This window comes from Xiphias gladius, unplaced genomic scaffold (assembly GCF_016859285.1).
Source record: "Xiphias gladius isolate SHS-SW01 ecotype Sanya breed wild unplaced genomic scaffold, ASM1685928v1 HiC_scaffold_1479, whole genome shotgun sequence".
NCBI lineage: Eukaryota > Metazoa > Chordata > Actinopteri > Istiophoriformes > Xiphiidae > Xiphias > Xiphias gladius.
The window spans coordinates 90664-115853 of record NW_024401809.1 but is presented as its reverse complement, the minus strand read 5'-3'; the positions used below and the strand labels follow the sequence as shown (position 1 = coordinate 115853).

The 25190-nt window shown below is 38.5% G+C and overlaps 1 protein-coding gene across 3 annotated transcripts in view; it reads left to right on the top strand.

Annotated features, from left to right (window-relative positions):
- Positions 1 to 324: 324 nt before the first annotated feature.
- The window catches only part of dedd (death effector domain containing), a 46456-nt gene continuing 21590 nt past the window's right edge, over positions 325 to 25190 (top strand). Inside the window, exons 1-6 of one of the 3 annotated variants that reach the window (XM_040123160.1) lie at positions 5936 to 5953; positions 6031 to 6087; positions 6327 to 6411; positions 9389 to 10028; positions 24357 to 24461; positions 24546 to 24683. In XM_040123160.1, the coding sequence (XP_039979094.1) occupies positions 9464 to 10028; positions 24357 to 24461; positions 24546 to 24683 (808 nt within the window). In that variant the 5' untranslated portion in view covers positions 5936 to 5953; positions 6031 to 6087; positions 6327 to 6411; positions 9389 to 9463. Of the gene's footprint in view, positions 491 to 5857; positions 5954 to 6030; positions 6088 to 6326; positions 6412 to 9388; positions 10029 to 24356; positions 24462 to 24545; positions 24684 to 25190 lie in introns of those variants that run through there. The other 2 variants (XM_040123161.1, XM_040123162.1) reach the window with 2 other exon arrangements.

Here is a 25190-nt window from a genome sequence, read left to right as displayed (position 1 = left end):
GTCCTTAGTAGAGATTGAATTCTAAACTTTCTATTTATGAGACTGGAGTGCAAAGCATCATACCATCACAACTCACGCACATATCAAAATCACATATCACCAAACATATCTCAAGTTCACATTTCCTTAAAGAGAAAGGTAATTGCCCATAAACTCAAGTCATGTGAAAGCAGATAGCTGTGTTGAGTTATCTGTCATGACCCAGAGTTATTTGTATTTGGGTGTTTGTTTTTGCTGTTCTCCCTCCCTGACTGAGGGTGGTGCTATTCACATGTTCTGTGTTTTCTCCTAGTATGTTGAGTTAAAGATGGTGGCTGCTGATTGAATTAAGACTGATGGCACCTACTTTAAAATTGTACTGGACGATGCCAGCTTCACTTCGCCTTTTTCCAACGCCCTGCCAAGTGGTTGTGGATTTAGTTTTAGCTTGACTGATCAGAGTGATCTTTGTTGTATATATCTTCTACATGCAGTCCAAGTAGCTTTAGGGGTGAGTAGGCTTTTTCTTTTTTAATTTACAACTTTTAATTGTGTTTGTTATTGAGGCAGGTAAAATGCTTGTATTTTCTTTTCTTTTGTTGATTAAGTAAGTTAGAGGACATTGTTGTAGATTTTGTTTGTTATTTTGGCCGTGCTCACCCTCTGGACTGCAATCTCAGCCAATTTTTATAATCTGTAGCAGAGCAGTTGTTAGTCTGTAGCCCATTGTATTTCAGAGTAGTCATCTTTTAAAGTTGAGTAGGTGTGAACTAAGCAGAATCATTCCTCTCATACTTGTCATAATTCCATTATAAAATCATGATTTTCAAAAATTAATATAAAATCATAGGAATAGTTTGGAAAAAACACAAATAATGGCACACATGTTTTGAATGAGCTTAACAGTTTGTTTGAACGATGTTTGTTGGACAAAGTATACCCCTGCTGCTGCAGGTGCTAAGTGCAGACCCAGGAATACCCTTGCCCCCCCCCCCCCTTAGTTGGGATTAAACTCCAAACCTTCTGTTTATGAGACTGCAGTGACAACCAACAAGCAATCTTAACTCCTAGAAGAACCCATATGAAGTTCACATTTTCTTTTGGAGAAGTGTAACTACCCATAAACTAAGGTGATGTGAAAGCAGAACGTTGTACCCACCAACCAACTTCCATGATCTGAACATGTGCCTGTCTTTAATGGGGATTGAACTCCGAACCTCCTGTTTATGAGACTGTAGTTCTTAGCACCAGGCAAAAGGAACACCTAGAAGAAACTATCCCAAATTTCACCTGTTGAAGTGTAACTGTCCATAAAATAGTGAAATCATCATCATCATGTGAAATCAGAAAGTCAACCAACTCATATTATCTGCACAGTTGTCAGGAACATGTATTTGCCCTTAGCAAGGAAGTCATATGTTCTGCCCGCAATGTAATCACAATGGGGGCAGAACGTTAGGCTGAAATTCCAACCATCATACTTTAAAACCTACAAACAATGAAAGCATGATATATATTTTCCTGTAAGGAAAACATAATTGTGAAACATTTTAGGGGTGAATCAATCATTGAATCATTGTCTCTGCTATAATTCATTTAGGAAAAAGGACATTTCAAGGTGTGAATTTCACATACCCAAACATAGTCTGTTGCTGCTGGGAGCTTGTGCGTTCATTTTTTTTTGTTTGTTTTTTGAAAATACTGGCCAATCAAATGCAACATGCCCCTCCGGAGTTACCCACTGCTCTCCTGATATTTTTTAAAATTTATTTCTTGCTGGGTGCCTAAGAACATATAAACCAGGTATAATATGTATGCAAGAGACATGACTGAGACCGTATTGAAACTTTATCGGAGGATACAACTAAATCAGATATGATATACCAAAAAATCAAGGGGGTGGATGTATTACATTTATAAAAGGATGGTTTAGGATACAGAAGAAAAAATCCTCCATGCAGGTATGAATGCACTGTTGTTGATGTGTAAAGGATGTGTATAGGACACATAAGGCTCAATCAAAATAGTTTATTTTTATAACCCATAATTTTACAACCCATGCCATACTTTTGTGTATTTGGAAAAGAAGGTCTGGTGTGGTGATTTCAATGCACATAATAGCTTATAGGGAAGCGATCATACTGATAACAATGGGGCAGTGATTGAAGAAATTATTGATACAAGAAATCTTGTATGTCTTAAGAGTGGCAGAGGAACAAGTTGATATTAATAGTAAACTAGTTGTCATGTGTTGATTCAACATAGGTCTCTTCAAGTATGGCTAGCCTATGTGAATGGGAAATCTGTAGTGATAACATCGGTAGAGATCACCAATTCAAAGAATGTTGTAGGGAATTAGCTAATAACATTCAAATGATTGGGAATGTGGATGATGAGGTTACATCTATGATAATTGAAGCTGCATCAAAAAGTATACCTAAAATGGTGATAACAGGGAATAAGAAAGCGGTGCTATTGTGGAATGGTGATTGCGGTTCAGCTATTAAAGACAGAAATTATGCCTATCAGAAATATCAGAAGTAACAAGAATATGTAAAATTTGATAGAAAATAAAAGAAAGTTGCGTAGCCACACCTTAAAGGAATGCCTGGAGAATATGATCAACAAGATGAGTGGAAGAAAAATAACCAATAAAATACCAGTATTTGAAGATGGAGACAGTTTCGCCATAAGAGATGTGGGAAAAAAACAACCGTCCAGGAAGAGTGTTTGCCCACGTATACAGTGGCAATCACCTTGCTGATATGCATAAGCAACGCGAAGAAGTCCTTAAGGAGACTAAAAAGGTGTATGAGGAAAAACGGTATAAATCAGCACAACCTGGGATACTGAAATGAGAAAGGCATTAGATGGAAGTAGATATTCTTCACCTGGGCAAGATCAAGTGTTTTATGCCATGTCCCAGCAGTTACCAGAGGAAGCATTAGAAATAGTGTGGAAGCAGATGTAACGAAATTGAATCACTTGAGCAATCTGGAAATTGGGAAAAACCGTCTCATATGATTAAAAAATATTCAGAAACCAATAGTTAGTGTCGAGAGATGGTCCTATGATTGGACCATCTCAGTAGCAAAGTCATGCTATTAGCTGTTCACTAAAATGAAAATACAGTCCTGGTTGAAATTATTGGCACACATGAATTTTAAGTACAGAATTTAAAATATTCAGAAATAAATTAAATTAATCACATTTGAATAATCAAAATATTTTAATAAAATGTCCAAGGTTACTGAACAAAAGAAAATAAAAAAAACAAAACTTGCATAAAAGTGAAATAATACAAACACAAAATTGACCCTGGACATAATCAGTGGCACCTTTCACCAATATTTGGTTGCAGAACCTTTGGCACCAATGACAGCCACTAAACATTTCATGTAGCCATCTTGAAGCTTCTTGCACCTGCCTGCTGGTAGTTTCTGCCACTCTTCCATTGCTATGTGTTCAAGCTCTTTAGAGTTTGTAGGAGTCCTTTTTGGAATAGCAGATTTCAGCGGTCTTTTCAATGGTTTTTTGGTCAGGACTCACTGCTGGCCAGTTTAAAACAGTCCATCTTTTCCTGCCCAACCATTCTTTTGTGCTTTTGGATGTGTGCTTTGGGTGTTTGTCCTGCTTAAGGATCCAAGACTTTTGCCTCAAACCTAGTTTTCTGACATTGTGTAACACATTTGGCTCTAAAATGCCATGGTAATCTTCTGATTCCATCATCCCTTTGATACATTCCATGCCTCCAGCCTGAAGCGCATTAGATGTCTTGCATGGTGTTTTTTCAACAATCCTCATAAACTCTCGCAGACTTCTAATATTGAGTTTCTTCTTAGCACCACGTCCTGGAAGCACCTTAAAAATTTTATGACTGTGAAACTTCTTGATAACATTATGAAATGCTGAACCAGGGATTTCAAGATCTTTGGCGATTGCCTTGTAGCCTTTGGAATTTAATTTTTTTTTTTTAAATAGCGTTTCTGATTCAGTCAGATAGCTCTCTTGTCTTTGCCACTGTGAACAAGAAACTATAAACAATCAGCCCCTTTTTATGCAGTAAAAATATCATTATTGGGTTAATTCAGGCCACGTGAACACTAAAAAGGTGAGTCTCATTTGTTTTTTATTTTGTTTGACAAACTAATTTAAATTTATCAAAAGGGTGCTAATAATTGTGTTGAGTGCACATTTTATGTCTGTATTTAATATTTCACTATATGAAAGCATTTTTTGTTGTTTTTCAATAATAAAATTGGTTAATTTGCAGTTATTTCTGAAGATATTCTGAATTCTGTACTTAAAATTCAGGGGTGCCAATCATTTCGGCCAGGACTGTGGCTAATGGACAGAGATTAACAATATATAGCAAGTTAGAGTATTTTTAGTTTATGGCTAGATGAAAAATATGGACAAATCATATTTTAATATTGAATGAAGAACCAAATTAAGAAAAGTGTAAAGTTTGAGGTGTGTTGTTGGTTTTGAATGGAGTGCTGACAAAGAAGCATTGTTACACATATAAAGGGCTTTGAGTCTCTGTTGATCATGGATGCATGGTTTATGAAGCAGCAGCAAAATCTCACCTAAAAAAACTAGACATAATACAATACAGAGCATTAAGATTTAGTTTAGGAGCAGTCAAAACCACGCACATTGACACCTTGGTAGTTGAGGCCAGTGAACTTCTGTTAACATCTGATGAAAATGAAGCTATCATGAACATGCTGGATAAGAAGTCAGGGAGGAAGAATTAGAAACTTGGATTCAACTGTTCTGCTGAATTGCTAAATTCTCTAGTAAAGGTTTTGGATGAGACACAAACAAGTATTAGTAGCAGTATTTCCCCATAGATATTTCCAGAGCCAACAGTAAATCTTAAGGTATTAGAAAAGAGGAAAGACTGGACAGAGAAGAATTTCATTTCTATGTATTTAGTTCAAGAATATCTGAAGAACTACTTCTAAAGTTTTCACAGAACAACATTTTCACAGATGGATCAAACGAGCCGAATAATGTGCCAATGTTTGAGTAGGAATATACATTCCAGAGTGTGACAAAGGAATTATTAAATGAATTTCAAACAGTTTATCAGTATCCACAGTAGAACTGACAGTAATAATCACCAGTCTTAAGTGGGTAGAGGAGGTTAAACCACCTCAATTAGCCTAGTGATTTGTTACAATTCTGCTGCGGCAATCCAAATTGGGACAAACTGTAAGAGGGAATCTTTTGATCAATGTGTATATGATCTTACTAAACCTTCAACATCTGGGATTAGATGTCAATTTTTATTGGATACTGGCTCACTTAGATATTGAAGGAAATGAGGCTTCAGAGAAACTGGCCAAAAGAGCTCTAAAAAAACGATAATATGTCATAAATTACTTTTGGGAGATCAGAAACAAACTAATTTATTAATTAGAGAATAATGGCATACTGGCAGCAAATCTAGGAAAATTATGGTAAAGGCAGAGATTGTCACAAAATTCAAAAATTGGTCAGAGAAGCAAAAGAAGCAAATGTAGGAAGGAAGAAGATGTGAAGATTAGAACCCAGGACTAAATGTTATATTATTAATCTTGGAAAAGACAGCTTCAGATAAATGCATAACTTGTGATTGTAAGGCTGTAGAGCATATACTTGTAAACCTGTAGGAAGTTCCTTAGTGAAAGAGAGACTGGAAGACAGGGTGGTAGGTATGGGAGGGTAGTGGAGCATCAATGGCCTTTTAATGACAGGGGGCAAACAGTCACAGGTTCAAAGGGCTTTATAAAAATATTTAATGGAAACAGGTCAAATATATTTGAATATAAACTCCTCATAAAGTCATGATGTTACAAACTGCAGTACAGTAGGCGGCATGCACCTTCACAGTTGTGTTCCGCCATGAAAATCGAAGAAGAAGGTGCTGCTTATCCAAATCGAGCATCAATCCTCTTAGCGTCCCCGAGCTATTCTGGTGCTGCATGTATGTCTCATTTATCTATGTATTTCTGGATTTGTAGCGCGTTTCCCTTAATGTATTTTCTTCCACTATTGTAAAAGCTTTTGCCCGTACGGACCACCCTATTGCGAACTCCCTTCTGCCAAAGTTGACTTGAGGTAACCCGGAACTGAACTCTACTGTAAACTGGAAGTTCTTTCATTTTAGCTGAGGAACGAAAATTGTCTGCTTGTTTTCCCATGGTGACTGTGGACCACAACCATTAAACAAAGTCTTTTGTTCTGGCCTGAAAAGAATCCGTGCCGCACATCGAGACACTGACGGCACATTTGTTGAACGCTGATCGTGTAGTCAACCAAAACAATTTATTGTAACCGTGTTTTCTGTCCTTTCCTAGTAGACACTGGGAAGGTAACTTAGCGTTAGCGGCCTACCGAACTTTGTTAGTGACGGGCTCGTCAGGAATATCCAAAAGACAAAAGGTAAAGTAAAGTTCTCAGTAGATAATGACATGTATCCTGATTTGATTGTCTGCTGTACTTAGCTATATGTAAGTTATTTTGGATAACGTTGACACGGACTGAAGCTAGCAAGTAGCAGTCACAACAAACCAAGACGCAGATCATGGGGGTAGGTGTATTATTGAGTGCAGATTTACAGGACCTTATCAAATTTTGGCTTTGTAGTCGCACATAGTATAACGCGGACCCAGAGGCCCGTTTCCCGTCTTGTGTAGCAACCACACATCAACATCACCTTGCATCTGGTTTTAATTTCAGGATAACTTTCGTTAGCCTGCAAGCTAACCTCCGTCAGGTGCCAGCTAGTTGCTAACTCGTTATCTGTCTTGCTAATAAGCTGGATATTATAGTGTGTATTTGTTTGGTCTGCCGTTGAAACGGCATCCTGTAAGTTATTTAAGTGGGAACAGAGTTATTACAAAAATTCGGCTCTTGTGTTTACATAAACACTGATTTAATTAGCCAAACTAACCTTAGCGTTTTGGACTACATTTAAGTCTAAGTGTAGTCCAATACGGCCTCATGATGATAGCAGTGATTCATAATGTTGATTTCCTGTGTTCATAAATGAATTTTTCCCCATGTCCGCTTAATGAACAATAGATGTGACATTTATAAAGTGAAATAATTCAGTTTCTGTCATGCTTTCTTAATCTTTTGATTTTCTTCAATTGCAATCCCCGATTTGGTGTAAATTTCAACAGTACAAATAATTTTCAACCAGCCAAGTTTAACATTATTTTCAGCTTTTCTCTTTCATCATCACATTGCATTGCCTTTCTCAGGTTTTTGTGTTTGATTGACGAACCTCCATTCTGTTCAAGTGTTCCCATAAGCCATGACATTGTGTCAGTTAGCCAGCATGCACAATACCAGGACACTGAAAATGAACCAACTAAATGGATTTTAGTCATCAATAATTGAGTTATTTACAACTTTGCTTATTCAGAGACATGTCAAAATGTTAACTGAAAAAGGTCTATTGTCCCACTTACAGATGTCAGCAATATTTTTAGACATGGTTTAACATGTAAACAGTAAATGAAGGACACCTGTGCTGCCAGGCAGCTCATGCAACTCACCATGTGACTGATACACAACATGTTTGACATTTTCATCAAGGTTACATCGGGGCTCTTTTTCTGACATTAGCTTAGCTGTGGTTTATGTTTAAGAAGAGTTTAAACCTGTGTTGTCTAAAACACAATCATGTGGTCTCCTAAACCCCATTGCTTTGTCCTCAGGATCTGCGGTTTAAGCTGCACATGTAGTGCACCTAGCTACTGTGTCATGTAAAAACCACCTGATTGCCGTTTGAGGGCTGTGTCCAATATCACTCCCCACTTGTTGTTTAGTTCAGTATATTTGCCCGCCACCATTATATTTGAGTGTTTGCATTCTTAGTGAGAAATTGAATGAAAAAAGCAGTATCCATTCCATGTCCCTTACTTTCTCCTAAAAATCCCACAATGCAGTGCATCACAATGCAACATTACACCACAACATTGAGATTTGAGCTGGCTTATATCTTTTACAATTGAAAGGTGCTTTTGGAATAGTTATGGCTCACTAGCACAAGCAAATAACTAGTTTGGATGTTTATGATAACGTGGATCTATATGTAACGTGTGATATGAAATGTATTTAAAATCTGTGAGAGGCATTCATCACTATAGGTATAATGATGCCTCTCACATTTAATTTCTACAATCTGGCTTAAATTCACCACCTCACCCTCTGTGTCACCAATTTCGCCTGTCTCCAAAATGTTTGTACGCATGAGTCTTGGTATGACTGATGATGAGTTTCTGTACAAGTAAGCACATGTTCCTGTCAAGTTTGTTTTTATAGATCCAAACTTTTGCCTGGGAAGTGCCATATGCCTCTTTTCAGGCGCCGTTTTGTGCATACGCAACGGTTATAAATGAGGCCCCGTGTCACCTTATCTGAAGTATAACTTATAGCTTCTGAGACATAGAGTTCAGTATAAGGGCAGATTTCTACAACTCAAATAATTTTATATATTTTTGAAAGTTCAAAACTTTATCCCCCTGAATGACCATTTAAAGCCAACACTATCATTGTATAATTCTAATTTAATATTGTATAAGTATATAGAAAATATGTAACATTTTCCTCAATTTATTTTTGGCCCCAGAAAAAGGGTTACTGCCTACTGAAAAAACTAATGAGGTCTATGTATTAACAACCACCACAAATGTCTTGTACCTGTAAGGAGGATGTGAGGGCAGTTGATTAGTTATGTAGTTCAGGTGGGACACGTGAACTGTTCATTTACCTGAGGCTAGAAGTCACAGGGGAAAAAAAAAAAGATGATGACTGATTCCCACTTTGAAAGAATTTGAAAGTTATTACTGTAGATGCTCAATGTTCTCCAATATGACCTACATTTGTAATAGGCTGATAAAACAGCTTTTGGCTAATCCGGCTACTTAAATAGCTGACAAAGTACTTCATCACATTTATGCAAAAATCATGCAAAAATCTCACATTTCAGTAAAACAGTCCTGTAAAATTGCCCACAAGGGACTCATACACCCAGAAATATTAAAGGTATGTACACAATCTAAGGATTTGGGAAAATGTCTACCGAATGATTAATTCTTATGGTATATATTGTGATATTGCCCAACCCTAGACCAAACATTTGCCTCCTTAATTAAATATGTGGCCTTTGTTGTCTTAAATTGAGGCTCTGATTTGTTTCTCTGTCTGTTATATTTCATGAAAGTATAATTTTGATTTCTGACATTAACAGAAAAGGTTTACCTTCACTATAATAAACTGTGAGAAACCCTGCATGTGTATGGAGTTGTATCATGTAGCTGGTTATTGGTTAACAATGATGGCTACTGATGGTAAGCTCGGTCTAAAATGATTGTACATTTATATGTGATCCCCCACTCTCCATACGTAGCTCACCAGTTGGAGCAGAGAAAGACAGCAGGAGTTGCAGGGATTGGAGTTTCCCTTATTACCACCGGGCCCTGAGATGACATCGCAGCAACCTCAGCTCCCCAATGCTGTTATTCCTCCCCAGCTTGCTCAGAACTCCTCTGCTCACCAGGCCAGGCCTCACATTCAGGCTAATCAGCTGCACTCGAGTCAGAGCAGTGCTACTGCTCGGCCTCTGGAACACAGAGCACTGACAGGCAGGCCAGGCTGCTCCGGTGTGTCAGCAGCCAGCGGGGAGGTGGCCAACAGGGACGTTTCTGCCTCCTGCACCAACTCCAGCCTATCCAGAAGAGATGGGGGTTTTGAACCTTGGCCTGAGGAAGCAGTGGACAACTCCCATGGGCTGTACTCACTCCACCGCATGTTTGACATAGTTGGAGCCCAGCTAACACATCGGGATGTGCGAGTACTGTCATTCCTGTTTGTTGATGTGATTGATGAGTATGAGCGTGGTGGCATCAGGAGTGGAAGGGATTTCCTGCTTGCCCTAGAGCGCCAGGGTCGCTGTGATGAGACCAACTTCCGGCACGTTCTCCAGCTTCTGAGGATTATCACCCGCCACGACCTTTTGCCTTATGTCACACTCAGGAAACGACAGGCCGGTGAGTAAAGCACTGTCATCACTATGTCCACACCAGGCTTTAAGTACATATTTAATGATTGACAGTTTGGTTTCAATATCTTAGTGTTACCAATGTACCGTCTAGATTTTTTTTTTTTTATTGGGGAGCATATGAACTCAATAAAGTGCAAAATTGTCGACTCAGAGTCAGCACTTCTAACAGATGTTTCCGTTAGAGGTTTAGGCTTTTTTTATATAATTTTTATAAACACATAAACACTCAACATTATTACTGATGTTCTGTATTCAATAAACATTACCTACAAATATAAGAAATATATTATTCACTCCACTGCTCAGTCTTTGTGTGTTCAGCTCACCTGCAGAGCAGTGGCCCACACTAAACCGTATCAACCTACAGGAGCTTCACATTTTACCTGTAAGATCCATATTTTATATCTTTGTTCATCATATGTAACGTGAAAACATCACATTTACACATGGTCAGAAAATAAAAGTTTGCGTCCTGCTCGTTAGTACTGGATATTGGCATTGATCTCCAGATTTGATTTGATTTCGATTAACAAGGTCCGGACTCGAATCATTTTGAATTGATTCATTTCGATTCAATTCTTGATGAATCAGTTACTTCAGATAAATACCAATGCTGCGTAAGCCACTTCTCAGAATTTATTCTGGGAACTTAAGCAAGTGAGTAACACTGTTGTTTCCTTGAATATACAATTGTGTAAAGTGCACATTATAGGCTAAATTGTAAACACATATCCCAGTTAAACTGGGATATGTGGGAAACTGACCAAGGATTTTGACAAATGCAGAAAGACTAAAACATGAAACATCTATATTTTTTTAGGGCCGCATGTGCAAAACACTTGAGCAAGAATAATTAAAGTCCTGCACCACCTGCAATTGCATCAACATTGTGCATATTTTAAAAGATAAATGTTATCCCATACAGCTATGCCTGGATTGTCAGTAGCAGATGCTTCAACTAAGCACAGACCTCCACCTTAATGATCACTTTGAGCACAGACAATGCACAAAACTGAAAGTCTGCTCACTAATTCATGTGGACTGTTTGTGTTGACAAGTCATCAGCCTGATATCTGCAGGCAGCTGGCTAGCTATTGTTAGCTCCCTGGCAGGGACAGACTGAATAAAGTAGAATCCACACATTATTCACTCGACTTCCACTGCTTCACATTTTGTTGCCAGAGATAATATATCTTCAACAAACACAAAACCAGAGATCAGATTAGTGTGCAGAGTCTTTTTGCAGTATAGTCAAAGTCAGTGAACCGTCAGGTCAGTTCAACTAGAGGCAATCGCGAAGAGAATCAAGGTAGTGTAGAACAAAGCACCATTTGGGTATTGTAACGTGTGCCTTTGACCCTTCCGGACTTGTAAGATTTAGGAACCTGTACTTTGGCTCTTTTACCCCCCGTTTCCGTAATTTCCCCCTAATCTCTCATTTTACCCACTATAAATATTTTGTGGAAATGGCAAACATTGAACCAGTATTAATGGTGAATTTGGAAGGGATGTAGCAAAAGGTGCATGGCACATATTTGAAAAAGCACATCCATAGTTATTATTTGTCACGTACACGTTTTTTTTTTTTTTTTTTGCCTTCTTTCATCCACAGATTGTGCAAATAGATAAGGTAAAGCATAGAAATATACATGTCATTATATAAGTTGAAGAGTAAAGGAGAAATTTAAGCACTACAAAACTTTAGGGCTTGTTGACAGTCGATATGACATGGGTTCCCGAATTACAGCTATTTATAGAGAATTATAGTAGCTCCTTATACACCGTGTTGTCTGGTATTCTTTCCTCATTTCCTTCAAATAAAAACTTTGATGTTGGTGGCTCTCTTTCCCCTGGAGAAGGATGTCTAGAGTTGGCCATGACCGAACACTGCTTGCTGAAGGTAGACTCCAACTCTCTCATTTTCTTGTCTGAGTGTCTGTGTCTGAACTTTGTTGATGGCAACTGTGAAAGCCAGCCTGACAGGGAACTGCCATCTGACAAAGGTTAAGGGAAACACACCATTTTTGTCATGGTGAGGAATCCTTGGTAGAAAGACCCTTTGACCTGTGTTTGTACCTACAGCAATCTCTCACTCAACCCCCTTGTCCATCTTTTGTACCGCCTCTATCCTGGTGGTGTTTTGGAGAGTCTGGTAAGGACCTGCTTGCAGGTTTCTAAGCAGCATGATTGGAACTCCCTTTTTCTGTTTAATTTCCTGGTTAGGCATTCCAGAGGGTGTCAGTGAGTTTAGAAACTTAGAAGGTAGTACATCCTTGTAATTGTCCTCCAGAACTGAGTCAGCTAAAATGTAGACCCTCTCTTTCCAGGGAACATAGTCAAACATGTCATTGATGGCTTTCATATCGTTGTTCAAAGGGGGATATATAGTACCTTTTGAGAAAGTTGTCTCTGTCAACACGTCCATTCTGGAGGTCAGAGAAGGTATCACAGATCCTTAACCAAGTATTCTCGACGTCTCTGGAACTGAACTGAACTTTCCCGGTTTTTAATTTTGTCTTCCCCCAAATCAAGGAGATAGTTGGAAAAGTCCCTTTCAGCCTTTATCTGTCTTTATGTTCACTTTCAGCGTGTGTTCCTGCAAGATAGGATATAGAGGGGTGACATTTGGATGCATGGTTTGACTATTTGAGCCTTGCGTGCTCTTTTGACTGCTGGTAGTGTTTGCCTTGGGTCTCCACCCAGCAGGACAGGCTTGCCGCCCCACAGGAGCTCTGACTCCATCCGGTCTGTCAGAGTTCTTTCCACACATTCAACATTAAAGTGGTAGACACTGAAGAGCTCATTCCAGATGATCAACCTGCTGTCTCTGGTCAGTTTAGCCAGGGAGTACTCGTTTTTGATGGTACAGACCTTGAATGAGCTGTCCTACCACCTTCAAGGTTCAATATAATCTTTCTCCTTGGATCACTGAAAAATTTCACATCCTTCCTATCATACTGGGAATCTCTCCCTCCTCTGGCCGCCTTTGTCGTTTCTTTCCACTCTCGCTTCTGCAAATTCCAAGTGTAGTGCTCTGGAAGCTCCTTGTAGAGGTTGTCTTGCTTAAGTTTCACATTGGCTGAGTTAGTTCTCAATTGCCCACTCCCGGTCTCATTGTATTATCAATGGCTTTCAATTTATTTGACTTGACAAAGATCTATGTGCATCAATGGGCATGCAACGCCTGAGATTGACCTTTGTTTGTAACTATGTTAAGCTCACACTTATGTGAATTTTATTGGAATCGATGCACAGAACATCTTGCCTCTTCAGTGTGGCACATGAGCAAGGGAAAAAAAGAAAGGAACGACTGAACCGGAACTAGGAACGACTGAACCAGACAAACTTGGTGTCATTTGAAAAGCCTCAGTAAGAAACACAGACAGCGCCATAACTATTTGGACAGTGACACAATTTGCATAATTGTGTGCCTCTGTTCACCACCACAATGGATTTGAAATGAAGCCATCAAAATGTGATTGAAGTGTAGACTTACAGCTTTAAAGGGTTTAACAAAAATATCACATTAACCGTTTAGGAATTACAGCCATTTTTATACATAGTCTGTCATTTTCAGAGTCTCAGGAGTAATTGGACAAGCATAATTATAAATATAAGGATTATTTTTCATACTTGGAGGAAATTCATTTGCTGTCAGTGACTGGCTGAAGTCTGGAACCCATACAAATAGCCAAATGCTGAGTTTGCTCCCTTGAAATCCTTTGCCAGGCCTTTACTGCAGCCACCCTCAGTTGCTGCTTGTTTGTGGGTCTTTTTGCCCTCACTTTTGTCTTCACTAAGTGAAATGCATACTCAATTGGATTGAGGTTAGGTGACTGACTTGGCCATTGATGATTATTCCATTTCTTTGCCTTGACAAGCTCTTGGGTTGCTTTCACAGTATTTTTTGGGTTATTATCCATGTGTACTGTGAAGCACTATCCTATCAGTTTTGCAGCATTTGGCTGAATCTGAACAGATAGTGTAGCCCAATACACCGCAGAATTCATCCTACTGCTTCTATCAGCAGTCACATCATCAATAAACAGGAGTGACCCAGTTCCATTGGCAACCATACATGCCCATGCCCTAACGCCGCCTCCACCATGTTTGACAGATGATGTGGTATACTTTGGATCATGAGTGGTTCCTTGCCTTTTCCATACTCTTCTCTTCCCATCGTTCTGGTACAAGTTAATCTGGGTTTCATCTGTCCAAAGAATCTTGTTCCAGAACTTGGCAGGCTTTTTTAGATGTTTCTGGCAAAGTCTAATCTGGCCTTTCTGTTCTTGAGTGTTACCAGTGGTTTGCACCTTGTGGTAAACCATCTGTATATACATTCATGAAGGCTTCTCTTGATTGTAGACTTAGACAATGAGACACCGACCTCCTCAAGAGTGTTGTTGACCAGGATAGATGTTGTGAGGGGTTTTTCTTCACCAAAGACAGAATTCTGCGATCATCCACTTACGTTGTCTTATGTGTTCTTCACGGCCTTTTGGTGTTGCTGAGCTCCGCCAGTGCATTCCTTCTTTTTAAGAATGTACCAGAAAGTTGATTTGGCCACTCCTAAAGTTTCTGCTATCTGTCTGATAGGTTTGTTTTGTTTTGTAAGCTTAATGATGGCTTCCTTCATTTGCATCAACACCTCCTTTGGACCACATATTGAGAATTCCCATGAACAGATACCAAATACAGATTCAACACTTGGAATCAACTCCAGACTTTTTATCTGTCTAATTTGACATGAAATAAAGAGGGAACAAGGCCATACCTGGCCATGGAACTGATTGTCAGTCAGATGTCCAATTACTTTTGAGCCTCTGAAAATGAGGGACTATGTTTAAAAATGGCTGTAATTCCTAAACAGTTTATGCCACATTTTTGTTAAACCCCTTGAATTAAGGTTTAAAGTCTACACGTCATCATATCTTGATGGCTTCGTTTCAAATCCATTGTGGTGGTGTAAAGAGGCACAAAATTACACAAATTGTTTCACTGTCCAAATACTTATGGAGCTAACTGTAACTAACTACTTCTTAGACAGAGCAGTTCCACAGACACACACACAGACACACACACAGACACACACACAGACACTCTGCTCTCTAATTATAGTAGAATGGCTCAGTGAGAGAGACCTGGAATAGCAGTATATACTGTTGTACAATATATATTCTTTTCAACTTTTTAAGTATGATTAGTGTATTATTTTTGCTTTGTACAGTTTTAGAGTGGGGAAAAAAAGACAAGGAGTACCATACAAAAGTTTAGGCTTGTTAGGGCTATGGCTTGTTCTTAATCATCATTAGGAAAGGCCAAGTGATCCAAATGTCAAAGCTTTATAAATACTCTGACACTACAATCCTTATCCTGACAATTAGCATCCATGGGCTCCACTCATCAGCTGCGTAGCACTCTGAAAATTAAAATTATTGATGCCCACAAACCAGTAGAAGGCTATAAGAAGATGCCAAAGTCTTTTCACGTAACTGTTTCCTCTATTCGTAGGAGAGGGGCCTGCTAGCTGAAGGCTCTGCATCCCATTATACTCTTAGAAACTCTAGGAAACACAAGTAAGCCTATATTTTGAAATGTTGTATTGGGGTAATAGGGTACTATTAAGGGCTTTGTACGAAAAGAGAGGGATTTTGAATTATATCTGGGATTTTACGGGGAGCCAATGCAGAGATGCTAACGCCAGAGAAATATAATCTCTCTTTCTAGTTCCTGTCAATACTTGCGCTGCAGCATTTTGGATCAACTGGAAGCTTTTATTGGGACATCCTGATACCAAGGAATTAAAATAGTCCAATATAGAGGTTGAAAAACTAGTCTATGCATTTGTTAATATCTTTTTTGAGACATAATGTTTCTAATTTTCACAATATTGTGCAGGTGGAAGAACGCTGTCCTAGAGACTTGTTTTATGTGTGAGGCAAAGGACATGTGCTTCCTTAAAGTATAACTGGAGGCCAAGGTAATGCCATCCAAGCTAATTATATTACATTATGTTTTCCTGAGGTGTTTAGGGCAAAGTACAATAACTGAAGTTTTGTCTGAATTTAGAAGTAAAAAATGACAGATCACCCAAGCCTTTATTTCTTTAAGACATGCCAAAAGTTTAACTACTTAATTAGTTTTGTCTGGCTTCATAGATATACATCTGGGTGTCATTTGCGTAGCAATGGAAATTTATGCGGTGCCTCCTCATAATATTGCCTAAAAGAAGCATATATATAGGGTGACAATTATCGGTCCTAGCACAGAAACCTGTGGAACCCCATGACTTATTTTCTATGTGCATGGAAGAGTCATTGTTAACTGGAGTCTATCTGATCAATATGACTTAAACCAGACAAGTGCAATTCCTTTAATCCCAATGAAATGTTCTCTGTAATAAAAATCTTGTGATCAGTGGTGTCAAATTTAGGACTAAGATCTTGCATGACAAGTATAGAGACAAGTCCATTGTCTTAGGCATTCTCATTGTCATGAGAAGATAGTTGGTAACTTTCAATTGCTGTTTCTGTGCTATGATGTACTCTAAATCCTGATTGAAAATCTTCAAACATACCATTACTATGTAAATAATCACATAACTGGTTTGCAACAGCATTTGCAAGGATTTTAGAAATAAAAGGGAAGCTGGATATATCTCTATAGTTGGCTAAAACATCTGGATCAAGAGTAGGCTTTTTAAGTAGAGAGTTAGTTACTGCATCCTTAAGAGGCTGTGGTACATAGCCGTTTAATAAATATAAATTGATAAGATCTAAAATGCAAGTGTTAATTAGAGGTAAAGGATTCTTGAACAGCCTATTTGGAATAGGGTTTAAAAGACAAGTTGATGATTTAGATGAAGAAAGCTCAGAGTGATCTATAGGAGGAAACAGTCTAAATACGAATCAGGAAGAAGCTGATGAAGTCATTACTTATAGGAGTTAAAGGAATACATGGCTCAATAGAGCCATGTATTAGCCTGGCTACAGTGCTGACCTGGAGTTCTTATTTTCTTTTATTTTCTTATATTAATGATGAATAATAGAATGTTCTAGCATTACAGAGGGCTTTTTTATGTGTTATTAGACCATCTTTCAGGCTAGGAAAATTCTTGTAGATTGGTGGAACGCCACTTCCTTTCCAGTTTTCATGATGTCTGCTTTAAAGCATGCATTTTTTAGCTGTACCATGAAGCTAGCCTCCTCTGGCAGCATTGTAGAGTGTTGTATGCAGTGAGGCTGCAGCACTATCAACAAGATCATCAACTTGTGTGTGAGTAAAGCTGAGATTGCTGTCCTCCATTGTATTGACACACGGCATTGGAGTAAATAACAATGGAATTTTTTCCCCTAAATTTGATTACAGCATTATCAGATAGACACCTACTGTATGGAATGGATTTTTTTCCCAAATGCTATGTAATCCATTATTGTAATCTCAAATCTTACTAAAAAATGGTCATGAAGAAGAGGGTTCAGGGAAATATTATTAAATGTTGAACTTCTATAACTTCGATATTTCAGAACAAGATCAAGGGTGGGATTAAATCTGTGAGTGGGTTGATTTACATTTTGAGAAAACCAATTGAGTCTAATAAAACTAAAGAACTAAAGCTGTCGCTGTCAACATCTACATGAATGCTGAAATCATCCACTACAATTACTTTATCTCTACTAAGAACTAATTCAGATTAAAAACTCTGAGAATTCAGCAAATTCTGACTAAGGGGCCAGTTGATGATATACAGTAGCTAGTAGAACTGTTTTTTTGTGTTTACCAGCTTAGGTGGGAACGACTAAGAGTAAGCCTTTAAATGAATTATAACAAAGTTTAGGTCTAGGGTTGATTAATTAACTGGATTGGAAAATTGCTGCAACCCCTCCTCCTTGGCCTGTGCTTCGAGGAATATGAAAATTAATATGAGTCGGGGTGTTGATTCATTTAGACTAACATACTCACAGTCAACTGCATGTTGTAATAACTCAATTTCCACAAATTAGACACTTTATACATCATGCAGTCCTAATTGAACCACAAGTAAGCACCACATACACATGACATTTAGCGCAGATGCCCATACTAAGAGATAAAAAGTGCAAATGAGAGATTTTAAGAGAGATTTATTAAATCATTCAAATAAAAATCGTAATTAATAGGAAAGCCCTTCTGCTCGGTAATGATCAGTAATAAAATCCTAGCCGCGCTCACTAGCTAAGTGTTTCTCCTGCTGGGTTGCTGACAGTAGTGTCAACAGAATACTCAGTCACACTGGGGAGCAGTAGAGGAGGTTGTACCAGTGTTTGATTCAGAAGTTGTGTAGCTGACATGATGAACAGTCTACACTAGAGCTGAAACTAACCGAATGGTCAGATGTGAATCATGCTGGTGAATTGGCATTACTATCAGAATTAGAAATGAACTCAGTGATACGGACATTTAAACTTAGTTTAGAGAGAGAGAGAAGGGGTGTTACCTAGTTACAACTACCACCAAGATGTCTGTGTTAACAGTTCATGTAATGTGATCTGATCTTAACCTAAGTCACAATTATAGACAAAGACAATGTGCTTAAGCTAATAACACACCAACAGTTATCTTTACTGTACACACCCATTAAACATTCACAGTGCTGCTGGAAAAAGTAAGTGCACCCTTGGATTTAACATTTGGCTCTGGTAGCTGTGGATCCGACTTGCTCAACGTTCGAGTGTTGAACCATTCTTCCTTACAGAACTGCTGCCTGAATTTCTGGTTTTGAACGGCTCTCTGGTCATCATTCCACGGTATCTCTATTGGGTTAAGGTCTGGGCTCTGTCTGGGCCACCCCAAAATTTGGATTTTCTTAAGTTTGAAGTCATTCTGTAGTAGATTTACCTCCATGTTTAGAGTCATTTTCCTGCTGCATCAGCCAACTTCTATTGGGCTTCAGTTGGTGGACAGCTATAAGTAATAATTCCTGTAAGATACCTTGATAAACCTAAGAATTCCTTTTCCCCTCGATGATGGTTAGCTGTGCAGACCCAGAAGCAGCAAAGCAGCTCAAAATCATGAGCTGTTCCCTCCAACTCACTTTACTGTTGGGTTGATGTTCTCATCTTGGTATGCAGTGGCCTTTTTATGCCATTCGTAGGGCTACATGTTCTTCCCAAACAATTCAACCTTAGCTTCACCAGTCCACAAACCATTTTCCCAGTAGTGTTGTGGAGTGCCAAGGTGCTCTTTGGTAAACTTCAGGCCGGCTTTGATGTTTTTTTGTTTTTGTTTTTGTTTTTCTTTTTTGGAGAGCAGCGACTTCCTCCCTGATGTCCTGCCATGGACACCATGCTCCACGCAACCATGTACAATGATTTGCGTATGGTAGAGTAATGAACAGAGATGTTAACTAGCTCCAATGATTCCTTTAAGCCTTTAGCTGTTGTTTTGAGCTTCTTTTTTACCTCATTGAGAATTTTTTGTTGTGCCTTTGGAGTCATCTTGGTTGGGCGCCCACTTCTAGGGAGAGTAGCCACAGAACTAAATTTATAGACAGTTTGTCTAACTGTGGAATGATGAATATCCTAACTCTTTGAGGTAGTTTGTTACACTTTCCAGCTTGATGCATAACAACAATTCTGGATAGTAGGTCTTCTGAGACCTCTACTTTGTAAGGCATGGTTCACATCAGCTGTTGCCTCTTGTGAATAGAAAACTCAAAATGTTTTAGTGGTTGTTATAAGTCAAAGTAACTGTACCCCACACCTCAAATCTGGTTTAATTCACTGGACTCCAGTTTTACTAACTCCTGATTCCAGTTAGCTTTTGCTGATGTCATTAGCCAAGGAGTTAATGTCCTTTTTCCAACATACACTGTGAATGTTTGAATGATGTATTAAATATGAAAAAGAACAATACAATGATTTGTGTGATATTAGTTAAAATAGATTGGGTTTGTTCATATTTGTAACTGAGATGAAGATCTGACTATATTTTAAGACAAATTTATACATAAATGCAGGTAATTAAAAAGAGTTTGCTTACTTTTTCTTGCCATTGTATATCATTGGCCAATATGTAAGAAAATACATACTTTGCCCAAGAGCAGAGCAGAGCTCCTCCACACGCAGAAAGTGGACAGCAGAGGGAATGAATGCAGAACATGTTGACTTGAGTGCTTGTAAACCATAAATTCAGTAAAATCATCTATTTGACAAGCAGAATATTAATTTACAGAAATGAAACAGTCATGACCCCCAGGTTAAAAAATACTGGTTTACATATGGACGGGACAATACCTGACGAGTTGTACATTCCATGATTGTAATGGATGAGATGGGGGCTAAGAACAATTACAACCAAGATCCATTACAGTCATGGAATGTTAACATGGAGGGTGTATTCCCACTTCCACCATGGCCACTTGCCAACAAAATGCCATATGTAATCAAACAAAAATATCAGTCATTGATTTACACATATAACTACTTAATTTTGATCTTGCTTTTCTATTTTAATCATCATAAAATGAAACTGAAAACTGGAGGGGGTTTGCAAGGCTCAGACAGGAGTTTTATAATCCTGACAGGTTTTAAAACCGGGAAAGAGAAATTTCAGTCATTGCTGTCAATCTCAGGAACATAGAATAGCAATGCGTTCTGATACACGATATTATTAAAACTGTGTGTCCAGCGGAGTTGACATTACAATGGCTGCAGAAACTATTCAGACCTACAGGGAAAATAATTTTAATTTGAGGAAATATGGTGTTAATCAGAATTATCATGTGGAACTACTTAGTAAAGCTTATAAAACCATTTCTCTTGGTGATCAGTCAAGAATGTCTATAATGGAGAATTTAACATTGGGAAAGAATTAACCTGACCTTAGGTAGAACAAGCAACCACAATCAGATAGGTAAAGTGACTGAAAGTAAATTACAGAAAACAAAATCTAGTGTTTTTGTCAGGATTATCAAAGCACTCGTAGGGTACCACCTGCTTTTGCATGAAATTAATTAATCAATTGATGAATTAATCAGATTAATCAATTTAATATCAGAATCCATGACATCCTGATTCAATGGATCTCCAATCTCTACTTCAAAGGAACACAAAGCAACGACTGGGCTTAAAATTACAATTTATTAACTGCTGTCTACTAACGCAGGATAAATGCAATGGCTGATTATAAACATGCAGAGTGGGACAAAAGGACAATGTTAATCAATAGCTGAGCAATATGATAAATTAGGTAATGGTGGGAAAGAATATGTTTAGGCCAGGAATGGTATGGCTATATTACTTTACGAATCCTAGGACGTCTATAAATTAAATTTACAGACTAAAAGATGTTACCAGTATTTCAACATCAACCCAGTCATGAGTAAAAGGAAAGATGGCTTTGCCTACTTTGGTTGGAAGTCTGGGAATTTTCAGCTTGAACCAAAGCCATTTCAGTTTTTGGAAGTCTACAAGACTCTCCTTTGGCACTGATGATTATTTCTCAGTGTTCTGTCGGGCAGGCGTGCAGCCAGCGTATGTCTCTGACGGATTGATGGCAGAATAAAAGCGATGATTCTAATTACTGTACTTAGCTTTTGCTAGATAACTTTAGAAGGAATTGGCTTTGGCCGAACAAGACAAACCTTCAAAAATCTTAATGATTGAAAAGTTATAAAAATATTCTAAAGCATTTTCTGCTCTTCTCATTTAATTTGTTGTTGACTTGGCTTACAATATAGAGTAGCTACAGGTCGTGCGTATTGATAAAACTGTGGCACAGAAAGAACAAGATACATGATGACAAAACTACAGAAGAGCATCACATAAAGGAAATAATATGGCAAAAATGGCATAAAGCCAAAAGTGGCAAAAATGCAAATGGCAAAAAGCAAGGCGCAAAGAAATCTGGCTGTAATCCTAAGGGCCGGGCGTGCTTCTTAGGGGCAGTACTCATCTTCTCATTTTCTTTCAACTGGATAGGCAAGTAATTTTCTGGGGAACTTTTGAATTGTTTAATCTGGAGTTTACTTGCAAAAATCACACATCCGCCTTCCACAATGACTCATTTAAACATTAAACATAAAATGATATATAAACCTAGCGTTATTAATGACAGAAAGGAACAATGCAAATGTGGATTTCACATTAGTACGTTAATCAAAACCTGGTGTGTGGTAAAATGTAAGGCGCAGTGTAACGTGGTAAATTGACCAAATAACATAACAAAATGGTTCCTAACATTATTAATAAAAGAATGGAGATTAAACAAGTCATTTGATTATTAATAATAATAAAGACTCCATTGTGAATGTTTAATGCCTGTTACCCTTTTATGGAGGATGCTCTCGCAGTATGGTCACATACTAGATATTGTGTTGAACTTTGTTTCACATTTAGGTCATTCTATAGGACAAAAATCTGGGGATTGAATTTAATTACATAAAATGTTTACAGAGTAATATTACCTGGATTACAGAATAGTTGGCCAAGTATTTTCATTTTATTTTAAGACTCGCTGAAAAGGAGAAGCTAGTTAGAGAAGTCAACCAGGTTACACGGAATGACTGTCTATCTCAGGTAAATCTATCATAGTTGGCAACATGCTCAGTAGGGAGTTTTCCCAGTATCTGCATGTACATGTGATGCACAAGCCAACTCTGCATCTACTTCACTATTATCTAGAGTTTGACCGTCCCCTAAAAGTCGATAATTTTAGTCATTAGTCGAGAAGCTGCCGAGTCGACTCACACATTTTGTTTGTCAAAGTAACTGCCCCTTTTTTTGCTTGTTTTAGCTCTGTCATTAGCTGTTTCATTGTACACAGAGCAATGCCAGAGCAACAGAATGGCAGGATGTCAAATTTACAAACTGGGTTTTGTCTTAAAATGACTGAGCCACAAACCTAACCTAACCTAAGGTGATACAAATGGAGGGCAATGCAACAACAGGCAGCACCCAGCAGGAGTGATGCTCCATGGACTAGTGTGGGCAACTGCTCCATAGGTGAGCTGATCTGACACTAACTGGGCAGGGGAGTGAATTATAGATTTCTCATATTGGTAAGTAAGGTGTGTTAAAGAAAAGACATAAGCAATAATTTTCTCTGTTTATAAAAATGAAAAATATCTATGGATAGGGAAAAGCAGTGTCCAGCTTCAAGTGATCCAATAATACATGATATTTTGAACTGGTCCCTTTCATTATGAGACAGAAGACTGGCCAGAGCCATCTTAAGGAAATTAAACTGTCTGGGATCATCACAAATTAAGTGTGGAAAGGAGGGGGCAGCCACATGATAGATTCGGCTTGACCTCAATGATTGCTGTGGTGCATACTGAAGGACTGAATGAGACTGATGGATAGTGTCTACATTCTGGACATTAGAGCTGCCTTTAAAAGTGCACTGCAAACCTGAAATTTTTCTAGACATTACAGGAGCGTCTGTGTGTGTGAACGCAAGTCTGAATCAGTTGAACCAGTCAATAAACAGACTTTACCCTGCCAGCTTCCTAGTACAAGGTCTGTGTAATGTCCAATTGAGCCGATGTGTGAATAGAGGAGGTAATTGTCCGGAGAATTCACAGCGAGTGAGTGGGCGTGTTAATGATGTTTGTGTCCTGCCTCTTGCACACTCTACCAAGGCGCCACCCCTCGCCAAAATCAAACAAAGTACTTCCAGCGAGGCTGAACATGTCTCACAAGGACAATCTCCATTTGTGCACTGAATGTGTGAAAGGGAAAGTCCAGACAACGTCCGGACCTGATTCTTAGGAGATTGTATGAAGTTCATATGTGAAAATGGCTTCAGAGAAAGAGCTGTGTAAGGACACAAATAATGATCAGTTGAAGTAGCCTGAGACTGAGAATACGATTGATCTGCAGCAGTTGGAGGTAGCACATGGCGGGTAAAAGGAGCTTGAGGCTGGAAGTTCAGCGGGCACATGTGGAAAGTGGATGGGGCGAGCAATTTATAAAAACAGACTGTAGCATTCAAAATTAAGATTAAAGTGGATGTGGTACATTATTTTTATTGCTTAGAAATCCAACATTTGTTTTTATGAGTGTACCTTTTGTACACTTAAAATTTACATAGTTTAAATTTAAACTTTAAAGTATATCACTGTTTTATGCAAAAACTATATAAGTATATGCAAACATAATAAACATATTCGTGTGTACTTGACCCGAGGTGATTGATAATGTATCAACCCTGGTAACGCACAAAAAATGACAGTTGAGACATTGTCTCTACAATCTGTGAGACATATTCCTCTGATTTGAAGATAATGAGCATTACAATTAAAAATAACATCAGAAATCAACTGTTGTTTCAGTGTGCCCAGACCCTGTTGATAAGTACCTGGAAGAGACATCAGTGCGCTACATTTCACCAAGAGGAACAGTGCAGAGCAAGGACACTGCGCCTCACAGAAGAACAGGTTGGTGATTGCGTGCGTGTTCAAGTTTTTTTTCTAATACTATGACAAAGAGGATTGATTGTCATAACTAATGTCACTTTCTAGGTCCTCAGCCAGTCATTTGCTGTTCCCCGTCAGGACCCCATGTTGGCCCTCCCCGAACAAAACCATCTCCTCCCGTACCAAACCGCAAACGGAAGAGAAGTCATTCCTCAGCTGACAGCAGAGAGAAACAAACATGTGGTAAAAAGAAGCATGACATAGAGGGAGCATCGTTCTTGTCTTGTCTCAAAGAATATGATTTTAAAAAATGAGCGCTGTCCAGTGACATTCGTATATGTTATGCATTCCTGGGTTGTTTCAGGAACAACCCAGGAACACATTTACATGCACTTAAGTAACTGAGACATAAATGCTTGTGTTTACATGCCTTAAGTAAGCTTTTTGCAGGTACGCTGATTTCCTGATTTTGATGAGAAACCCAGTTTCAGTAATCGGGGTAAGGGATTAGAGAATTTCCCCAGCTAGATTTCTCCTTGACACTCTGATTTCTGTGCAGTGTATATGCATTCTCAGATTACCTGTACCTCAAGTTTTTTTGTTTTTGTTCAATTTCTCAATTATTCATTAAGAAACTCAGGAACTGTGTGTGTGTGTGTGTGTGTGTGTGTGTGTGTGTGTGTGTGTGTGTGTGTGTGTGTGTGTGTGTCAGAGAGTGAGAGTGTGTGTAAGAGAGAGAGAGTGTGAGAG